The sequence below is a fragment of the Arvicanthis niloticus genome, chromosome 22 (genome assembly GCF_011762505.2).
Source record: "Arvicanthis niloticus isolate mArvNil1 chromosome 22, mArvNil1.pat.X, whole genome shotgun sequence".
NCBI classification, from domain to species: Eukaryota; Metazoa; Chordata; class Mammalia; order Rodentia; family Muridae; genus Arvicanthis; species Arvicanthis niloticus.
Genome location: NC_133429.1, coordinates 36231196 through 36253106, shown reverse-complemented (window position 1 = coordinate 36253106; position 21911 = coordinate 36231196). Strand labels below are relative to the sequence as shown.

At 35.9% G+C, this 21911-nt stretch overlaps 1 protein-coding gene across 1 annotated transcript in view; it reads left to right on the top strand.

Moving 5' to 3' along the window:
• Trhde (thyrotropin releasing hormone degrading enzyme) overlaps window positions 1–13216 on the top strand; it is a 389580-nt gene extending 376364 nt beyond the window's left edge. Inside the window, exons 18-19 of the mRNA XM_076920240.1 lie at window positions 2348–2429; window positions 8982–13216. Of these exons, the coding sequence (XP_076776355.1) occupies window positions 2348–2429; window positions 8982–9125 (226 nt within the window). The 3' untranslated portion in view covers window positions 9126–13216. The remainder of the gene's footprint in view (window positions 1–2347; window positions 2430–8981) is intronic.
• The last annotated feature ends 8695 nt before the right edge of the window (window positions 13217–21911 follow it).

The following is a 21911-nucleotide window of genomic DNA, read 5'->3' as shown; positions in this document are numbered from 1 at the left end:
ACTTGAAAGCAGTTGTGTTTATAGTGAGTCATGTAACCAGCGGTAAGGTGAAACTATTACATGTGAGTATTTTAGTTTAAAGGATTTCAAAAGGACAGACCAGCCATTTCTTTAGCTTTATAGACTGGAGATCAATGAAACCCATGTGTGGACATATATCACTTATTTCCTCTTACCCTCAGCATGCTTACTTTGTCTCTGAGAACCTATGGCCACCATTCAAAGGAAAGAGACTGAGATTTTGGTGTGCAAATACAGTCGTGTTTTTTTTTTGTTGTTGTTGTTGTTCTTTGTTTTTTTGTTTTTGTTTACAAGGAAGTGTGCTACTATCAGCTCCTATTTTCCTATCAGTTCTTGATGTTAGGGATCTTGGGAAGGGCTGTCTGAAACACTATATTCTCACTTTACAGGTTCCTTCTCATTTTAGTTATCATGTGCTCTCATGGCTTCTGTTGCTCTCAGAAGAACTTCTTTAACCCACACTTTTCATCTGATGTCACCATGTAGTAGAGCAGCCATTCCCCCTGGGGTCTCCTATTGGCGTACACCTGAAAACTAAACCTATATTATTTTTACTTGTCTCTTGTTCCTCAGTAAGAAATTCTTTCCTCAGATAACTATTCACCAATTGCTCAAGCCACACAACTGAAGTCTATCAATACCCTTTCCTTCCCTTCACTGTATATAATAATAGATCCAAGTTCCTCTCAATTGTTTTAAATGTTTCTTGAGGGCTCCCTTACTATTGCTATTACCACTTCTTTAACACATTTGTTTTTTTTTTTTTTTCTTTTTTTTCTTCTTCAGTAAGCTCATAGCAGTCTTCGATCTTTTTTTTCCCTCTTAGCATTCTTTTTCTGGTCCAGCCTCACAGTATATATGTCCTCTGATGCAAATTAATTAAAGTGCTCTCCCTTTACCATGTGGTTTCATGCTTCCTTGCCTTTGTTTACGTCAGATTTCTGCCTGGCATTTCTTTTCTCAGGACAACATTATACTCAGTTTAGATGCATCCCCTGAAATACAGAGTTGTCGACTTTCTCAATTCTATGCATCATTTCATCAATACTACATCTAGTTACATTACATGGGAATTATCTCTTTACATGGCTGTATAAACTCAGAGGTAGAGATTATGCCTTACTCTTCCTTGCCTGAGAGTGTAAACAAAAACAATTGGGCCTCCAAGAGAAGGAAGTGCTTTTGTTTTTGTGTTTGTTTTTGTCTAATATGGAAAGCCACATTTCTGAGCACATGTTATTTCCTTGTATTATCATTGAAGTGATTGGTTGCTTATCTCTTTGAGATAGTACCACCATGTAATCTTAGCCATTCCTCACTCACTCTATGCTCAGAGTGGACCAGTCTATGCTCACACTTGCTGCACTCTCCTTGTCTCTGTCTCCTGAATGCTCAAAGTGCAGTTTGTGTCATGTTACCTATATGAACAAATAGTGTTCATCTATTTGCTTTGACAAAGATGTCTTTTCTCATCATGGAAATCCTCCCATTTGAGTCCCTCTTTTAGATGATAAAACTAAGTCTATCAGCAGCTAAAGTACTAATGGTCTCATAAGTTGGGAAAGTGAAAGAGAGTATCAAGTAAATATGGTTGGGCCCATGTTCCCAAAACCTGTCTTATTGTTGGTTAGTTTGGTTCTAAGAGTGTAAAAACTAGAATAAATGTCAGAGTAGAGTAGAGGTAGATTAATGTGCAAGCTTTCATCCATGGATATATATATATATTGTCCACTGATCATAAGTTAAGGAACTGTGTCCATACTGTAAGAATTATATAACAACTAGGTACAATAACTAGATACTTTAATAACTATATGAGCAACTGATATTCTTTTTGTGAACTTTGCCTTGGTTTCTACAACTTAATTAGAATTCCAATATCTACTATGACTAGGCAGAACACAGAATCTGTTGACATGCTGGTCTTGCTTTTTTTCACTTCTTGGGAGACGATTCCCTTACAATGATCAATATTGCTGTGTACTTGAAAATATAAAACTGTCCCTTTCTTGCGTATTGGCTTGCAAACAGAACAGCAATACCTTAATCTAATTCTAGGAGCCTGGAATTTTGATAAGCTTACTAAGAGTCAGACTTCTCTGAAGCACTGTGCAGCAGGTCAGCTGGATCTGATAGCACCCCATGGCAAAAAATGCTTCTTTGCATTTCTCGCTGCTGAAAAGATTGACCAGTACTTCCCTGAGAATTGGTGATCACTGACTGCTCTGGCAAATGCAACCCTAGGAAAAAACTCCAAGAAATTATAAAAAGATTGCTGACATTAATACCTAGGTAGACATTAAGACTTTTTCTTTTGTCTTTGTAGGTATGGAGAAGCATTATTTATGAATTCCAAACTTATCAGTGGAGTTACAGAATTTCTTAATACAGAAGGCGAACTTAAAGAGGTAAAAATCTTGTTACAGTTTTCTTATATAAACATATAAAATTACAGATTTACTTTGACTTCTTTGCATTAGATAACATACTAGTTCCTTTTACACTGCTACTCACATACACATCCTTCCTACACACATGATTGCATGTACTCATATATGCACACATGCATGTAGTAAACACATACACACAGACACTAATTTCCTTAACCCATTCACATGTTTGCACATACTCATATATGCATACATGCATACAAACACACACATGCACACACACACACACACACACACACACACACACACATCTCCTTACCCTATTACCTGCAAAGAAATCTCTACCATACCAAGTGTTGAGTGACTATGAGCAATGCAGAGGGCTGAGAAAATGTTCAAATGTAATACATTCCATAGTTTGGGACCAGTCATTCCAAAGTTCTTCAAACCAGCATCTTCTCTTCAATTCATTCTGTGAACTGAGTTGATAAATCATCCACCCATAGCTGTGCTAATGACTACGTGTGCAAAAGAGACCGTGCTTGATGCTGAGGTTCCCAGTAAAAGGCCTCAGTGCTTATGTAGACACAATAGCCTGCTCTTCAGCCTATTAAGTGCAATAAAATCATATTCATAAGGAAGGAACACAGCTGGTAACATACATCAAAAGTAATAGTTTGCCTAAGATAGATAGCTTGGTTCCATCACAGGTTAATTTTATTAATGAAAATAAGCTCGACTATTTAATGAACTTGTGTCCAGGTTCTAGAATATCTATCTTTTCCTTTTCCTGTTGTATCTCTCAATGTGTGTGCTATCTGGGTGTCTCCTTTTCTTCCACCAGCTCCTGTTTGTACTGGAGAGGGATATAAAATGGGGGTTATCATCAAATAGGGAAAAAGTAACAAAATATTCTTTTACTTGATTATAATAATTGATGCAGTCTTTCCCTCTTCTGCTTTCCATACTACACAGCTAATCTTTAGCACAGACTCTTAGATTTATTGGTTATCACAGAAGATAGGTTGGAAGCTGTGACCCACAGATGTTCCTGCTGAGGGGTAATCTGTTACAAGCACTGTACCAAGCACCCCATCTCACCATCCAATAGTTCTCAGCTTCCTGAGAGCATCTCCATTTACTCTGCTTGGATTTGTCACAGGGACACTGTGCTGAGCTAAGGCTCTGATTCTAGTGACTTAAAAGTCAGTCTTCAACCCCCGCTAAGTGTGTCCTCAGCTCTGAAGGTTTAGCTTTGAAATCCTGCAGTGTTTTTCTTACTTTTTATTTCTTTGTTTTTATGAAAGAGGCTAACAGCGGAGAACTTTTATGTGTCTACATGAAACAGGAGGCATGTGCACTTTATTATTGTTTCCATTGCTTCTATCTTTTAAACTGAGTGCTTTAAATATTATGACTTAATATTCAGTGACCAAGAAATAAGGTATTGATTTAGCCACACACCCTTACAAACACGGAAGTGAGCACAGACATGGAGTCCCTCCCTGCTCCCTTTCACCTTCCTCCCTCTTTCCTTGTCTACCGCCCATATATTCCCTGTTTTGCTAATACAAAGGTCACCGAACCCTTGTCTTAAGTTAAAATTTAGTTAAAGTTTTCACACGCAAACCTTCTGGTTTTGTCCACTTCCCTTACATATTTAATTTTTATCTCTTAATTAATTGCCATTTAATTTCCCAAACTACCCGGATCATGAAAGTTGTGATTCCCAAAATGAGACTAAACCATGACTTTTATCCCGTTATCTTCAAAGCACTCAACAATGCAGGGTCTCGGCCGAATGAGCAATGAGCCATTTTTGCTGTGGATTTGCTTGCTTTCTAGTTTAACGGTTCTGCTCAAGCCTTTCCATGCTTCCACAACCTAACTGTCTTCTGCAGGAATAGGGAATATTATTTTCAAGTAGGAAGGAGTTTAATTTTTGTTGCCAATAACCCCTTCCTGAAGCAGAAACTGTTAAGCAAGATCAATGACTTCCCTTTGAGGTTGCTTCTTATTACTGCTAACTTTGTAGATCCAAAGGGAACTAGCACCTTTGTGAATTATAAACCTGTTTCTAATTTTTTTAATGTTTACTTATATGATTTGTGTATGTCCGTATGTGGGTGTGTGCATCTGAGCTCAGGAGTACCTAAGAGGCCAGAAAGGGCTTTTTGGAGACTTTTGAGATGGAGTCACAGGCTATTTGTGCTGACCAAGGATGGTGAGAGGAACCTGTCTTGGGCCACAGTGAGAACAATATTCCCTCAATACCTGAGTAATCTCTCCAGTCCCCTGAGAAAATAATTTAATATTTTAATTACTGTTCTCAGCTTCAGCAAGAGTAAAAAGAAAGACATTGTTTTATGGTTCCTTCCCTCAAACTGTTCTAGTGCCTAGGAGTGGAGTTTACTTATTTTTTTATTTTTTTAATATTTACTTATTCATCTATCTATCTATCTATCTATCTATCTATCTATCTATCTATTCATTTATTTATAATATAGCCATTGCCCTCTCTTAGTTCCCCTCCCACAATTGCTCACCCCATTCCTTCTCCCCTCCCTCTCTGAGAGGATGCTTCTCCACCATTGCAATTTGACTGATATTCCTTCATGAGGCAATCCATCCTTTTCTTAATTTTAAATTAGCAGAAGCACAACACCATGAAGCTCCAGAGACCTTTGTCATGTTCAACCTAATGTCTCCTGAGCACATTTTTATGTGCTGGGTTTTTCTGTGAACCTAACACACAAACCTGTTGTAGAAGAATATGCCTCCATTACAGGGACTCCGTTTATTATTTGAATGGAAAGTCCTTTACCTCATAATAGATCAATAACTAATTCTATTCAGTTCTATTGTTATAAAGATTATATGTTTTGGGGTTCACTTTAAAGCAACTATGTTGCTGGAGTCAAGGATAATAACGATACATTGGAATAAACGAAAGGACAAATAAGATATTTCTCAATATTAAACAGGGTTTTAAAAGATAGATTAATAAACACACCTAGAAATTCTGTGCTAAGGAAATCACACTTCACGAACAACACTGCCATTTTACTAAATTTTATTTTACAAAAGTGTCTAAGCTTGTTCATAATAAAAGCATCATAGATAAATGTATCAAAGCCCAATTAAGATCAAACCTAATGGTGGCCGAAAAATCTCTCAAAGAGCCTGAGAACTAAGCAGGGTGGAATGCTAAAAGCCTTTGTTGATGCTGAGACCACATAGGCAAGCGAGCTCTGCCAGACACCATAGTCCCCTCAGGGACCTGTGAGTAGGCTCTGAAAAAACGCATTTTCTGTGAGCAGTGCTGAGAAATACAGGCCACAAGACAAGTTTATGGCAACTATGGAAAGTCTGCCAGATGTGTTCTGATGAATAAGCTCCTTTTCCAGTGTATGAGTCACCTCACGATAGCTGAGCTCACAAGGAAGATATTTAGTGTACTTCAATCATAATTTGAGAAATGAAACTTTAGAGATATTTGTTGTCTTACATGATAATCTGACTTTCTGTCATTGTGTCAGTGATAGATCATGTTTAAGCCCCTGGCTTGGCATTTTCTCATGTGTTCAGCTGTTGCATGAAGAGACTTAGAGCATCTTTTCCTGAATGCAAGTTTCCAAAGGACCATTGATCATCATCTGGCATGTTCAAAGAATGCCTAGAAACAAGTGTGTGTATTTTTCATCGACAGTCAATATGTAACTAAATATACTATGATAACATGTTTTGTATAAATCACACAAAACTAAATAAAACACATGTTGATACTAAATAGTTATAGACTAAATCTATCTGAATCCATGTGAAGGAAAATGTATCATTGTATTAATGAATTTCAACCTCTAACCCAAATACTTCCTGTGCATACAAGTATTGCTATGATAACATGTTTTGTATAAATCACACAAAACTAAATAATTCACACAAAACTAAATAAAACACATGTTGATACTAAATAGTTATAGACTAAATCTATCTGAATCCATGTGAAGGAAAATGTATCATTGTATTAATGAATTTCAACCTCTAACCCAAATACTTCCTGTGCATACAAGTATTGCATATGGTATATATTTGTATAAAGCAATATCTAAAATGTTGGAAATGTGCAAAAGTGCCCTCAAACCATTGTTTTGTACTCTTTTAAAAATATATAATCTTAGTCAACTATATTAATTTTAGGACCATAAAATAACTCTCAGTTATGCCTTAGGTATCTTATGGTTGCTTTAAAACACAGTGATTTTGGTGTCTGTCTTAGTCTGGGTTTCTATTGCTTCGATAAAACCCCAGGACCAAAAAGCAAGTTGAGGTGGAAAGGATTTATTTGGCGTATAATTCCACATTACTGTTCATCTAAGGAAGTCAGGACATAAACTCAAACAGGGCAGGAACCGGAAGCATGAGCTGATGCAGAGGCTGTGGAGAAGTGGTACTTACTGGCTTGTTGTGTATGGCTTGCTTAGCCTGTTTTCTTATAGAACCTAGGACTATTACTCCAGGGATGGATCCACTCACAATGGGCCAGGCCCTCCCCCATCAATCACTAATTGATAAAATTCCTTACAGCTGGATCTTTTAGAGGTATTTTCTCAATTGAAGTTCTATCCTTTCAGACAACTCTAGTTTGTGTGCCGATGAAAGACTAGCCAGTACAATGTCATCTCAGGTACGTAGTTCTGTGATAGACTTTTCCCTGGCCAACATTGCCAGATGACAAACTTCCATAAAGCCCATTAGTATCAAGTAATCAAATAATATCATCATAAACAAACAAAAATACCCTTGAACTAAAACCCAAATTAATTTGGAGAAGTAGAATTAACTGCATTTTCAACACCACCATACTTTGCTCTTCCTGCTCCAATCTTATTTCAAGGTCCCAAATTTTCTTACTGGCAGAGCCTCCCTGTGGCACCCATTTTATGAGGGATCGCACGGCACACTAATGATACCACAGAATCTTGCTTTGCTGTGAGTTGGTTGCCAGTTTCATAAGGCATACAGAACAAAAAGTGAAGGTACTAACTGGTGTTTCATTTTGAAGCAGATTCCTTGAGTCTTCTCAGAATATATGAACTTTCTAAACAAAACGTCTTCCAGTAAATATCATGACAGAGCACTTAAAATTTTTAACTTCAGTGCTCAAATTCTCCGACAAAATGAAACAACATTTCTTCTCTATCCTAAATAATCAATATTTCTAAATACCTAATATCCTTCCTTATTCTAAATATCTAGTATTTCTAAATTTATCAAGTTTTTGTTACTCATTTCTATGAGAAATCACTCATTTCTCATAGCGGCAATGCTGTGTTCTACTGTCCTGTTACTTTGGCTATCCCTTGACATTGAAGATAGATTTGACATCCAATACTGCTTTCTTTTAGAACATGACTAACACCTTTCTCTATTCAAATGGGAAAAATGACCCTTTAGTGTTATAGTCAGTTGCAAAGACTCTTTGCTATGGTGGATGTGATTTATAATTAGACCTGGTTGTTGAAGGCACACCACTAACCTATTTTGAATAGATAAATTTTCTATAGTTTTGTCTGCTGTGTTATGTGTGTCTTGAGTCCTAGAATTCTGGCCAGGGACATCAAAGTAGTAACAAAAGATAGAGACATTCACAGTGGAGCTGGAATCTGAAGGGATTCTCCGTCACAATCACCACCTTCAACCTCAACAGGTTTATGGGGCACAGCGAATGGGGAGGGCTCAGCTGGTCTCAGTAGAAATTCTCTACACTGGAATGGTCTCAGATTGTAAACATCCAGGAGGAGGATGCTACATTCCCTCCTGTAGCACAGATGGGTAGGTACAGATGGGGGACAGATAGTGTAGAAAGGCAAGGTGCCTTAAGTTAGAAACAGTGGTTAAAGGTGATCAATGTATTGTTAACTCAGAATTAATCATCATAGCTTTTCATAGGATCCCTGTTCAGAAAACTCGAGTGTTAATATGACCTATGAGGGAGAGATATTGGTCTTAAAATATCAAGAAAGTCATATAGAAGACATCCGCTTATGCCCAAGTGAACCCGGTCGGTTAACCAGATGGCAGCCTTCAAGTTCCTGCTAAGTAACTCAGGAAAGTGGCTCCATTCATTATAACCAACAAACCAGGGACATTAGCTCCACACAACAAAGGCAGTGGAAGACTAGAAAGCAGGGTTTATGAGCATATCCCACACCCTTTTAAAATATTTTTTATTTACATTTCAAATGTTTTCCCCTTTCTCGGTCCACCCTTCGGAACCCCCTATCCCATTCCCCCTCCCCTGCTTCTGTGAGGGTGTTTCCCCAGCCACCCACCCATTCCTGTCACTCTGCCTTCGAGTTCCCCCACACTGGGGCATTGAGCCCTCACAGGACCCTTGACGAGCATGCTTTTTAAAATGTAACCCAAAGCAAGTGGAGCTAGAGGACTCTTTCAAGTTTCTCTTAGGTTTTCTTGTGACACTTCATCTTAGATGCATCTTATCCATGAATGAACTACATAATTCATATGAATACACGCAGATTCACCGTGCTCATTTTCTATTTCCAGCTGAAGAACTTCATGAAGTCCTATGATGGGGTAGCGTCTGCTTCTTTCTCACGAGCCGTGGAAACCGTGGAAGCCAATGTGCGCTGGAAAAGGCTTTACCAAGATGAGCTATTCCAGTGGCTGGGAAAAGCCATGAGGCACTAATATCCGTCAGTCACAGAGCACTCACCCTAGAACTTTGTAGGCGGATTTGCTTTCTGTGGAATGAGGAGGCTAGCCAGAATGTCAGTGTTCTCATGAGGGAGGATTTTCATTTGGATTTGGTTTGGTATTTGTTGGGGGCAATTTTTCTCATTTCACTTACTCTACATTTGTGTTTCTTCTGGATATTCCTCTTGAAAGGAACTCTTGCAAGGGACGCTTGCCCTGGTTACTCCAGCTGTACATTCCCTACTGTTCAGGACCATGTATGATAGTGGTGCATGTCGATGTTGCTGTCTGTTTGGGAAATCCTATCCTGTGCATGGGTATATGGTCCTGCCTGTGTTCTGGCATGCTTACTTAACATGTCCAATGTTGTATGTGAACATTATATATGTACATCCAGAGTGGGCATTATGCGAAAGCACAAAGATTACCTATGACAATCAGTGTTGCAATGAAATTTTAAAAAAGGGAAAAAAAAAAAAAGAAAAGAAAACTTCAGAAGGGAATTCTAACCTCAGCCATGGACAACAGGAGAGATACCACAACTCTCTAAGCGATCTGTGTGGATTGTTTCAGCACTTGGATTGTCTGACAATGATTCCTGTGTCGCTAACTCATATTCTTTGAGTTGAAGCTGTGTATACACTTGCAAAGATGTATAGATAGTATGTACATACACTTTATGTACATAAGGAAGCTCCATGTGTATATAGTATGTTGTACATGCACCTGTTCAAAGAATCTCTTCAGATCGAAGGAAGTTTAACTCTTTTTTATAAATGTGTGGACACCTGGAAAAGGCTCCAAGAACCTTGTCTCAACATTCCTACTTTATATCTTCCTCTTGTAAGTGCTTTTTTTTGTCTATGTCCTGAAGAAAGATCTATTCAACTACATGAAGCAGAATTCTAACAAAATATACATGCAAACTGACCACTCTGCAAATTCTCTTAAGTCAGTGGCATCCTTTTGGCGTTTTCTGTAACTATGTTAGTCGACATTTCTACTGCCTAAAACAATTTTGTGTAAACTTATAATGATTACTGCTAAGGAAGTGTTTCTGTATAGCTTCTTCATCTTTCTTAGTTTTGCTACTGCAGAGTTAAATTCTCTCTGTGTGTTGATCTTTATGTGTACAGTGATCCTATCCTTCATTAAGCAACCATACCTCAACAGGTCTATTAGCATTTAATGACCTTTAAAGCCAGTTGTGCCCTCCCTTAAGACACAAAGTTGCTTTTATGCTGTGTTACTATACAAAGCCTTTGGGAATTAACAACCCCGTTCTACCTAGGAATTTTGAAGAGCCATTTCTATGGCTGTCTGTAACACAACTAGATTTCAGTGGTTCTCAATAGGCCAATAGACCAGCTCCCTGCTTCAGAGTCAACATATATTAAGTTTAATGTTGTAAAATACTTATACAACTATTCTATTGAGTCAAGTATTGTATAACCCTTTTTGGTTTTCCTGTGATGTTCAGCTCTTCCAAATGTTGCAGTTCAGAGACTGTCATTCAATGCTGGAAGAAAAAGCATTTATAAAATAGATATCATAGAATTATTTTTGTTTGTAGACGTAAGAAGCAATTTCCCAATCCATAGAGTACATAAAAACTAAATTTGAACCTCAATCATGTAAGCAATTGATGTTTATTTCTTATAGCAACAGTTTTCAACACATTATTCAATTAAAACACATGAATTTTAAGTATGATGTGGTATGAAAGTGTCATGGTCATGCTTAATATGAAATCTGAAATCTAAGTCACTGAAAGTGAGCGAGTTTCAACATGTAACCCTCATAACTAGCATACAGCCATGAAGACCATAAATATCTATTATAGCACTGATGAATTCATTCATTGAGCAGAACTGCCCAAAGGAGTAGACATGGGTGTCTTGTTTTGTTCCCTGAAGTATTGCAAATCCTTTGAGTTGGGGGTGGTGCTTTTCATTTTAAGTGAGTTGTCACTTCCAACTTTGAGTTTGAGGGGCTTTCTTAGCTCTCTTTCCTCCCCATTGTTAGTAGTCACAATCGTCTTTCAGTGTTTTAGTGGCCTTGAACACAACTGGTTTAGCTATAATCTAAATCTCAGTGTATAATTATGTGCAATGTTTATACCTCATACAAAAACCTTGTTCAACAGTCTAGTGGAACCAACAGCTTGGAGATGGCAGTTTTGCGCTACACATTTTTCAGTTATTGAATCTTTCCGATGTTTAAATTATACCGGGCTTTAAAGTTTCTCTTTAGTTGTTGAAATAAGTAATATTTTCAATATAATAAAAAACAATGATATCTCTTGGAATATTCTGTAAAATGTAGCTATAAAATTATATTTTCTACTTAGAGTTTTTACCTTTCTCTCTTGTGTGTTTTACAAATCAATTATCTACATGAAATAACAATGTTTTGAAAGTGTCCATGGTCTAGTCTCAAAAGTTCCTTTGTTTTTATATGTATTACAGCAAAATTTTGTTTTAATTAGAAAATACTAGATTATTTTTTACTTTGGGTGTTATTATCTCCATGTAACTTGTAAATATAATGTTTTCCCCATTTTTACACATTTTCTCATTAATTTTCTTACAGTCCTTGAAGTTTCCAAAAGAACATGATTTCAAACTTAGAAGACTGACATGGATAGCCTTCAAGAAGCAGATGTGCTTCTTGAAATTCAATAGCATGCACTTTTGCTGGGTCTGAATTCCCTTTGTTTTATAGATTTTTAGGTAATTGAGTAATTATGGGATTTTCTGATACTCAGCTGATACATGTAACTAAAATATTATGAGGTTATGAATGGTATGCCATGAATTTCTAAAATTCATCCCATTGTCAATAACTTTTACACATGTTGATTTGATTCTTCACAAAACCACACTGCATCTTTGACCTCTTCGTGAAAATGAAATGAAGTTGAGAACAGTCATCCATGTCTTTAAAATTCCAGTTATGATGCAGCCTAAATTCCTGAACATAGATTGTCTACAACTAACACACTGCAGTGTCTTTGATTTACATCTATCTAGCTAGAGACTTCATGAGATCAGAGTATGTGATTGAACACATTCACAATCGATAAATTATCCTTAACATGTATATTTCAAATTTGTATGGTTTCAAACTACAAGACATGCACGTTTCACGATTTACTTTGTAAGTAGTCAAATATAGGAACTCAGAATTTAATATATTGATTAATTCCCCTATTGCAGATCTGTTATTGAACACAATTTAAATGAAACCTTAAGACGGTGATACTTTGCTTTACTTTCAACACCTATTTCTAATAGTGGGAAGAGATAACATCTCCAGATGGTCAGACTGTAAGCAGAAAGCTATATCATCTAGATAATTGAAAACAATATTCAGTAAAATGTACAAGTCTGTGGAGACTAAGTTGTGAAAAAAATTATTTCTGTGGAAACGCAGCACCGAATTAGGTGCCATTGATACGTTATAATGAAGCCTACAATATGATGCTTCCTTCAAATTCACTGCTAATTAAATATTTTAAGAATTGTCTTCTGGGAGGATGGAGAAAGTAGCTCAAATATTTTTCATGAACTCTCTTGTAACTTATAGCACAGACAGTAGTCAAGGGACAGATGATGAGAAACCAAGATTTTCATGGCATATTTTCATTTATCAGAGATCATGGCTGAATTATTATTTGATACCAATAGCTACGTACTTTAAGAATTCAATGAAGAAAAGATTGAATAGATTGTTTTTAACTGAGCATGTGGAGAGTGAAAAGAAGATGGCAGGAAGTAAATCTAAAATGTTTACATGTAAAATGTAAATAACTCATGAACCAGTTGGAATGAAGGCAAGGTGAGCCAGAATCTCATGCTGTAGAAGAGCAGTTTGGTAAATTTTAGATATGAAGCCCCACTATTTCCCTACTGATTCTAAAACTTCTAGGTAAATTGCATGGTTTAATTTTATAATGATAGTATTTTATAGAAATGCAAACCATCTTGAAATTATAATAACACCAAGAAATTTAAACAATAATAATTGGAATCATAATTGGGACAGAATTCATTCATCCTTGAAAAAAAAAAAAGGTGTTGTGCTGTTTAACGATGTTGCTAATCTTCAGAAAGATTCTTTTTGTTATTTTAATTTTTTTTACAGTTCAGACTTTATCCTCTTCCTGGTCCATTTTCTGCATATTCCACATCCCATACCTCCTCCTCCTGTCTCCATAAGGATGTTCCCCGCTCACTCCACCAGACATCCCCACTCCCTGGAGCCTCCAGTCGCTTCAGGGTTAGGTGCATCTTCTCTGACTAAGTCCTGATTCGGCAGTCCTCTGCTGTATGTGTGTCAGGGGCCTCATATCAGCTGGTGCATGCTACCTGGTTGGCTCAGTGTATGAGAGGTTTTGGGGGTCCAGGTTAGTTGAGACTGCTAGTTTTCTTATAGGGTTGCCCTCCTTCTCAGCTTCTTCCAGCTCTTCCTAGATTCTTTAATCAACTTGTAAAGATATCTCATATTTGCCAAAATGATACTAGCTTTATTTGGTGACTTCAAGTATATCAGTTATGTTCTGAAGTGTATTCAGCAATTCTTAGGCAATAATTTATTTCTGCAAATTCTCATGAACTATGCTGAAATTTCAAATTTTTTTTTATTTTCTCTAAGATTGGCCCTCAATTCCAACTGCCTTGAACTAATTAGCAAGTTTTAAAATCACATATTTTATTTTATTTTGTGGTGGATTCCCTTTGAATAAATGTGTACTGTAGCAGCTCTTGTGTTCAACTTCACTTCATGAGATTTTCTTTTAAAGTTTTGGTAAGAGAAGTTACAAAGCTTTTTAGAAAAGTTTTAAAAGAGTTGTTACAAGCAGGTTCTCGCGTTAAGGGTGGATTTATACATCATTGCATACTTTAAGTCTTTAAGTTGTTTTTTTAAAGTTATTCAACTACTTTACATATTGTGATGTTGCATAGACTTCCCAATCTACACTTTAAAGGCATTGAATATATTTTGTTTTGTTTGATATTAACTTATTCAATTTATATAATTCATATTGAACATAACTGAATAAAGGTTTATAAGTTTACATGGAATATAGCATATAACCAATATATAATTATATCAATATATTTGATGTATATAATTTATGTTGAATATAAAAGTTCTTTAAGAGTTAGTTTTTCTGTGATTCCTAGTTCAAATACTGATACAGTAACAAAGAGGAAGGCTTCAGTTTGCTCAGATTTTTTTAAATGAATAATTGTAGGGAAAGATTAAAAAATGTCAGCATATGGATATCTATTAAGCTCCAGACACTCTATGGGTTTCATTTCACATGATAACCCTGTAAAATGTTTTTAATTCTAACTGATCACTGGGTAGATGGGGGCTAAAAGCCATTAGTTTCTATAATGAATTACTAATATTCATTATAATAATATAATAGAATTATAATAATTCATTATTATATTATTATAATAGTGGGTCCTCAAAAGTATAAACTTAAGCTTTACATGATGTGAATCCATCACTTCTGTGCTTCTGTCCAGCTTAAGACACTGTCTATCCATAGAGACCGTGGGAGATTTGAGCATTTGTTTCCCTCACATCTTCATTGTTATGGACTTCTCTGATAAGTGATAATTGGTGTGTTTCTGGCTTATCACTCATTTATTACTAAGGTTATTTCATATGGTCTCTAAAAATATTTTCAGCACATCAGTTCTACCCTTCGTTAGTGAGGGCTTTAAACCACAAGTAATTAACTGGCACTCACTCAATGAGCCATGAAGAGAGGGCAGGTTGCAAAGCACTTCACCAGAGTCTTACAACAATGAAGTTGAACCTGAGTGTGGAAGACTTATTAGGTTAGCCGGAACTTTTCTACTGCTTATCAAAGGTATCAGAGAAATCCCTCACTCTCTGTGTAGAACTATAGATGAACTGCACTGCTTAATTTACTTGAAGTTATGTTTCTAATGGCCCTGCTGTGCATAGACGCGGTGCTAAGCTAAGTGCTTTGACTTGCTTCTGTACAGGTCAACCTGCTTCTAATGGCACACATTTTTCTTATGTCATATAAGTAAATGAAAGAGCAAAGTGTTTTGTAGCAAATATAATAGTGGAGTTAAGAGCACCTGCCTCAAATGTGCAGAGCATTTATTTCCCGCTAATCGTCCCTGCAAGGCTCAAGGGATTTGATTTGCTCTTATGGATAGACCTGCCATCACCTTCACGTAGTATGTAACCTACTGGGTGAGAACTCATTAGAAATTCTTTGTCTTAAATTTTATTTCAAATAAGATTTTTTTAACTGTCATTTCTCAAGTGTAAACTATTTTTTAAAATGGATTTCTTCCCAAATGCTCTATTCTAGTTTTTACAACATAGCATAATGTTTATCTCGTATCATCTTTTAAAATGACACCTGTATATTGATTAATAATATCTATTGGTGTATGTGCAGTCTTTCGTGGCTATAGTTTATTCTCTTTTGCATTTTAATAGTCTTTGACAACATGTAAGTACTGTAAAAGAAAAACACATTATCATTGTAATTTCACACATTTTAAGTTACTTAAAAAGTAACATAAATTTTACCTTTGAGATTTTACTTTTTGCTGTCTGGCCCAGGCTAAATTTATAAAATAATTAAAAATTATATTGTAGGACTATTCCTAATGAACACATTTGCTTAGCAACAGTGTTTCTTTACTGAAAATTGTTAGACCAGATATGCTTAGCATTTTCCATTTGGAAACATTTTTCTTCTTTCTAATATTTTATGATTTTGGAATTAAAATGTTGCTGGTCTCTTAGTAAACATGAGTTTTAAAGCATTTGCCAAAGAAGTAACCTTATGTTAGTATAGCAGATAAATGTTTTCTATGGTATGACTTTAAGTTATTCAGTAAAAATTGAGTCTATATGTTCAACATGAAATTTTACCAAAAATGAATTTTTCTAAGTGAGGAAATTTGTCTATTTACCTCAGCAGAGCAAACTTGAATTTTGCCTGTGATAATAAATTTTTTAATACAGTAATGTGTAATACATCACTGTCTTAATTGCCTGACATGTGCAGATAAGGCTCAGAGAAATAATGCTGCCTGTGTGCTTTATTTTGATTCTGCCTTTTTTTTAAATTTTATTTTTTTTTAATTTTGAGAATCTGTTTGAAGAGCTGTAAATATACAAAGTGTAGAGGTTCATGGAAGGAGAAGCACTCTTTCTGACATGAAGGTTTTAAAAGGAAACACACATTCCAATGCTAGAATAAGGAAGTATATATTTGTAATATATAAAGAGAAAACCCAATTCACTCTCCATTCTAATTATATCTTTAGGATAAATGAAGTCGTCTGCACTTTGGTAGAAATGATTTCACCTGAAACGCATTTTGGATTGCTTTTTAAAAGGTTTTCCTGCATTCATCAGACTGTCAGGCTCCCAGGATCTCAAGAACAGTTTCCAATAACAACAGAACATAAAATATACATAATCATGGCTCATAAGCAGTACTCAAACCATGCTTTTCAATGCCTCTGGATTTTTCTCTTTCTGAGAATTGGTCAGGAAGGTACAAACTGACCCTGCTTGGCCAGTCATTGAATCTAATGTACAGTCCTTTATACAGCCATAGATAACCATTCATTGCCATAACCATGAGGTAAGAAAGCATGCTACCAAGCCATACATAGGAATATTCTTAGGAAAGATAATCAGAGTGCACACACAAATTTGCATGTTTATAATGTATTTGATAGCTCATAAATTTCATATACATATACACATACATATACAAATGCATCTCCAGAAACACATTACACACATTCACACATATACAACGACACCGCCCCCCCAACACCCATCTGTGCATCTCTTGATTGGTATTTGTATGACAGGACCAGCACTCATGTTAGAAAATAGCTATAGGAAATTATAAAAAATAGAGAGTAAACATATTTCCTGGAAGCCCCACAATAGTCTATCTCAGTACTCAGCCCCAGAGTATCCGGTGAGATGGGCGTATCTTCACTTTGATACTCTGTAGGTGATTCTGTTTTTTTTTTTTTTTTTAAATATGTCATTATAGACTGCACTTTGCTCTCACTAAGGGAAGGGCTCCTTGTCTCCTGATTCACATATATTTACCTGATTGGTTTCACTACATCCTTGTTTCTGGACCACAGATTACACTTCACACCAACCAATGAGCCTCTGGTGTGAGGTCTGAGCAACAGCATATGTAAAGCACACAGAGCATTCCAACACACAGTGTTCAGAGCCCTTGGGCAGGAGGCACCTAATGAACTGTCAATCTCCCTGTTGACTTCCACCACCAGTACTGCTGTTTTAAAATTCCATCAGTTGTTGTTCAACATTTGCTACCAAATATAAAATCGTAAAACAAAAATAGAAGTGCTCCCAGTTCACTTAATAGTGAAAATCATCTTATTTGATCAGCTGACCTGCCACCTCTGATCATGTTGCTACTTTGGATAAAGCTCACAGTAGTTTGGTTATACTCATGTGTGTCTCATCTTCCTTATTTCTGACCGTGGTGTTCCCATGTTTTTCAAGTTTTCCCGCTACTATCCTTTATCCATATTTACTCTCATCATTTTCTGTAAGTTCACAATTAGTTATGATAGGAAGAGTGGGTCTTTAGAAAACACTTTCCAGTCAATTACCTTTGTTCTAGGGAACAAACCCCTGCCTACTGAAGGTGGTTAATGCTCGTATTGAAGGTGGTGGAAATCAGAGTTCAGCCATAATGTACTACAATGGAGAGATAGGTACTACACAACTACATGCATATATGCACATCATTGCCATGCTCAGTTGCCTCTCTATAGCTTTATGTTGTTATACATGACTTTCCTTCTTTTTATCTTTTATGTGACTTCCCAGCTGGGCACTATCTTTCTCTGAAACATGTTTTCACTTGATATTGTGTTAAGAATGGTGAAGATTTTGAGCTGTCTTGATATTAGTTCACATAACAGAAAATGACAGGGGTTCCTAGAACTGTCAGACAAGACTCAAAGGACACTAGGGTAGGTTAAAGATGCTTCTTTGTGCTCTCAAGTCGTGAGGCTCATGCAACATTTCTTTAGTTCTGGCTTCCTCTGGATCTTTAAAATTTGCTTTCCTTTCCTAAAATCTTGAGTTATTTTGAGCTCTCATAACACAACTCAATCATTTTATTCAGCATTAATTATATATATATATGGATTATATATACAGATATATAATTAATGCATATATATACACATATACGTATACATATATATATGTGTGTATATATATAGTGTTAGCTTTGGAACATTTTAGTAAGCTGTAAGAAGCTAATCTTCTAATTGGATAACTCTTTAGTCATGTATAATAACCAGAACACATCCCTCTATCATATATTTGCTAAGTTCCCATTTTATATCTTCCCTGTTGTACTTAAGTGTCCTCAACAGATTTAATGTTTAACCTCCTTTCATAGAGAACAGAAAGTTTCATAACCTCCCTAGTTACGAGATTTTATTAAGGTATCACAATTTTTACAATGACTCATTATACTGACACATATATGACAAATTGAAGCCTACTCAAAACTCCAGTAATGGTTGATTAGGGGATGGGTGGTGTAATGAACCTAGATCCATGAGAAAGTTCAAAATCTAAGTCTTAATAGGATTGGGTACATTCCAACATTAGTACTTAGACCCACAGCAAAATTCAACACAAAAGAGGTTGAATAGGGTTTCCATATTTAAAATGTATTAGATTTCAACTGACAGAAAATTCAGAAGTGTAATAGGAATGACTGCAGGCAGTAATTGAAGTAAATCATGAATATATTTCACAGGCCACCACAAGTTTGGTGCTTGGTTGACCCAAATATTTCCAGTATCATTTGAATGAAATAATTGTGTGAAGTAAAGGGGAATGTTTTCAATGATGAACATAAAACCCTGACACAAATATTATTCCAGTCTTGTCCAAATCATGTACAATGAGCAACTACTGCCTAATACATGTAGAATGCCGTACTAATGTGCATTTGTGTGCTGTGTGTCTGTGTTTCTGTTAGAAGAGAGTGGACAGATAAAAAAAATGGGAATAGATTAAAAACAAAACAAAAACTCTCAAACAAACTTACTTCCACAGGGGGGGAAATCATATATGTTACAATATGTTTAGTCTTTTAAAATTATCTTTTACAATTTGTTATTTTGAAAATTCTTACTTTTTCACATAGGAATAGGGTAATTAATATAAATAGCTGATAATTGAAATAGGGGCTAGACTGAAGCCAAGAACATTTTTACTATTTTGTCCAATATAAAGTGACATGAGATTCTAGAACTGTCAAAGATTCAGTGGCAATCTTGCTGTAGAGAAACTGTGTGTACTCCTGAGTACAAGGGTATATATCAAAATCTATTTGAACCAATTTGAAAAATATCTCCAGTTGTCCTTTCTGGTTAGTAGAGTTGATTTTGAGTATCTGTTTGTTCTGTCACAAACAGTTTGCAATCAAATTCCTTGTGTGTTAAATTTAGAGCACCTCCAAGTTACATGGATTTTTTTTTCAAATCCCAAGTCAAGCACTCAATAATTTTTTCATATCTTTTTTCATGTGGGAATTCTGGGATTGTATTTTGTTATCTGCCATAGTAATTGTTATCTTTGGTTAATCTCTATAGCTATTTAACAGTATCCTCACTCAAAGCAAGAGACAAGTTCCTGTCCACTCTAGACATCATTATCCAGTATCTAGCCTAGCAGTGAGTTCTCCCTGGGATAGATAGGTATATACAGTGGTTAGCTATGCTTATATGAGATTTATTTGAGAAGGAGTTCTCTGTTTAAACTGTGTACTGTGCCTTTCATTGTTCCACAGAAGAACTAAAGTAACAAGCTGACAAACGACAAACCCTACACTTGTTTGTTTATGTCTATTTCAGTCTAGCTAATTCAGAAAAACACAGCATACAATATAACAAAAAATCATTGTAATATATTCTTTAATATATTGCCAAAAATCTTAATATGATAGCAGAATGCTTTCCCTCTTTATGCCTTCAATACTTTAAATAAACTCAGGTCTTTGGAAATCGGGTCTTTGAAGATCTTGTGATCTATATTATACATTTATTGACACTCTTGCTTTTCTGTCCATCTGAAGAATTCTTTACTTATACTTTTTACCAGTATGCAGAAACCTTACTTTATACTTGTTTGGTATTTTATATTAAAGTTCTGTATCTCCCAGTTAGTGTATACATTCCTCCAAGGTCAAGATGGAATCTGCTTTTCCTTTTTGACAGCCACTTCTCTTTGATTGAGAAGCACCTACCTGCCAGTAGGGAATCCAGTAGCTTTTCACTGTGAGCAACAGCCACATAGTCCAAGAAGTGTGACAGAGCTTTAAAAGCATAGCTAGAAGGAAGTGTTAATCATTTTAAAGTATCACAAACCTAAAGCTTTAAAACTCACTCTATCCCTTTAATTTGTGCAGAAATATCACTTTAGAGGACCACTTGTTATCAGCTTTGACCTGCTTTGTGGAGAAAGGGAGAGTAGAGTGGTATGATATGATGCTATTTCACGACACATCTATTACAGTAATTCATCGACAGTGTGGAACCTTTGCCAATGATAAATGCGTGCTCTTGTGGCACAATTTGAATGCTCCTTGGCTTTTTAACAATAAACCTGCCAGCAAAGGTTGCAAAAAGGCACAAGGGAGAGAGAAATTTTAGCTGAGGAACAAAACTAACCAAGAAGCATAATTTTAAATAAAGTATCTGTAGCTTCTTTGAAGAGATTTTTGTTCACAGTGGACAGAGATTTTATGATTAAGAAAAAAAAAAGAACAAATCTCCTTTTAATATTCCACCAGCTTCTCATATACTTAATTTTGCATGTGCGGTGCCTTCTAAAATTATCTCCATATAAAAAACATAGTGTCTTCCTTATTGCTTAAAATCTAAATCTGTCAGGAAAATGACGCCATTTATGACATTAGAATTCTTTGTAAGATCTGGGGCTGGCTATAGAAAATTGTAGTAGGGAATCATTCTTTGATGTTTTAATATGAAAAAGAGCTCAGGGGGAAATAGAGTAGTCTGATTCTCAGGCTACTACTATGGTTTTTAGTATCCATTAAATGTTACAAGTCTCAGCTACAATCACAGCGGGACTGATGAATAATACCATTCATTGACAACAGTGTACTCAAGACTGCATCAGACACTTGCGATGTTAAAAAGGTATACAACAGACACTTAGCCCGAAAGAAGTTGTTGTTTTTTTTTTTTTGTTTTTTTTTTTTTCTGATTTGGTGAAAGGCAATTAGATGTGAAACAAATAGCCATAAAACAATACAGAAAGGTGCACAATACTTTGTCTGTGATTGAGAAAAGACGAATTGTGTGAAGACTCAGTTCCTCAGGAAAGCATTAGGGTAAATTGAGCTGCAGTGAAGTGACTATCTGGTTCTACAGTTTAGACGAGGCAAGGTGCGAAGTTGAGACAAGAATGGTCGTTGAATTGTCTCAAATAAATCAGCACATAGGAACGAGGTAAGTAAGAGCTCGAGGTTCTGTCTAGGTCACTTGACTGACATACTCAAGTTAAAGAAAGGCTTTTATTAGATCTCAATGAATTATTTATAATTGGATAAGGACAAACACGTTGTGGACTTTTCTCTCTCTCCCTACTCACTTGTATATAGTGGCATTTATTATTTTATAAATACGTTTGAATTGAAATAGAATTACATCA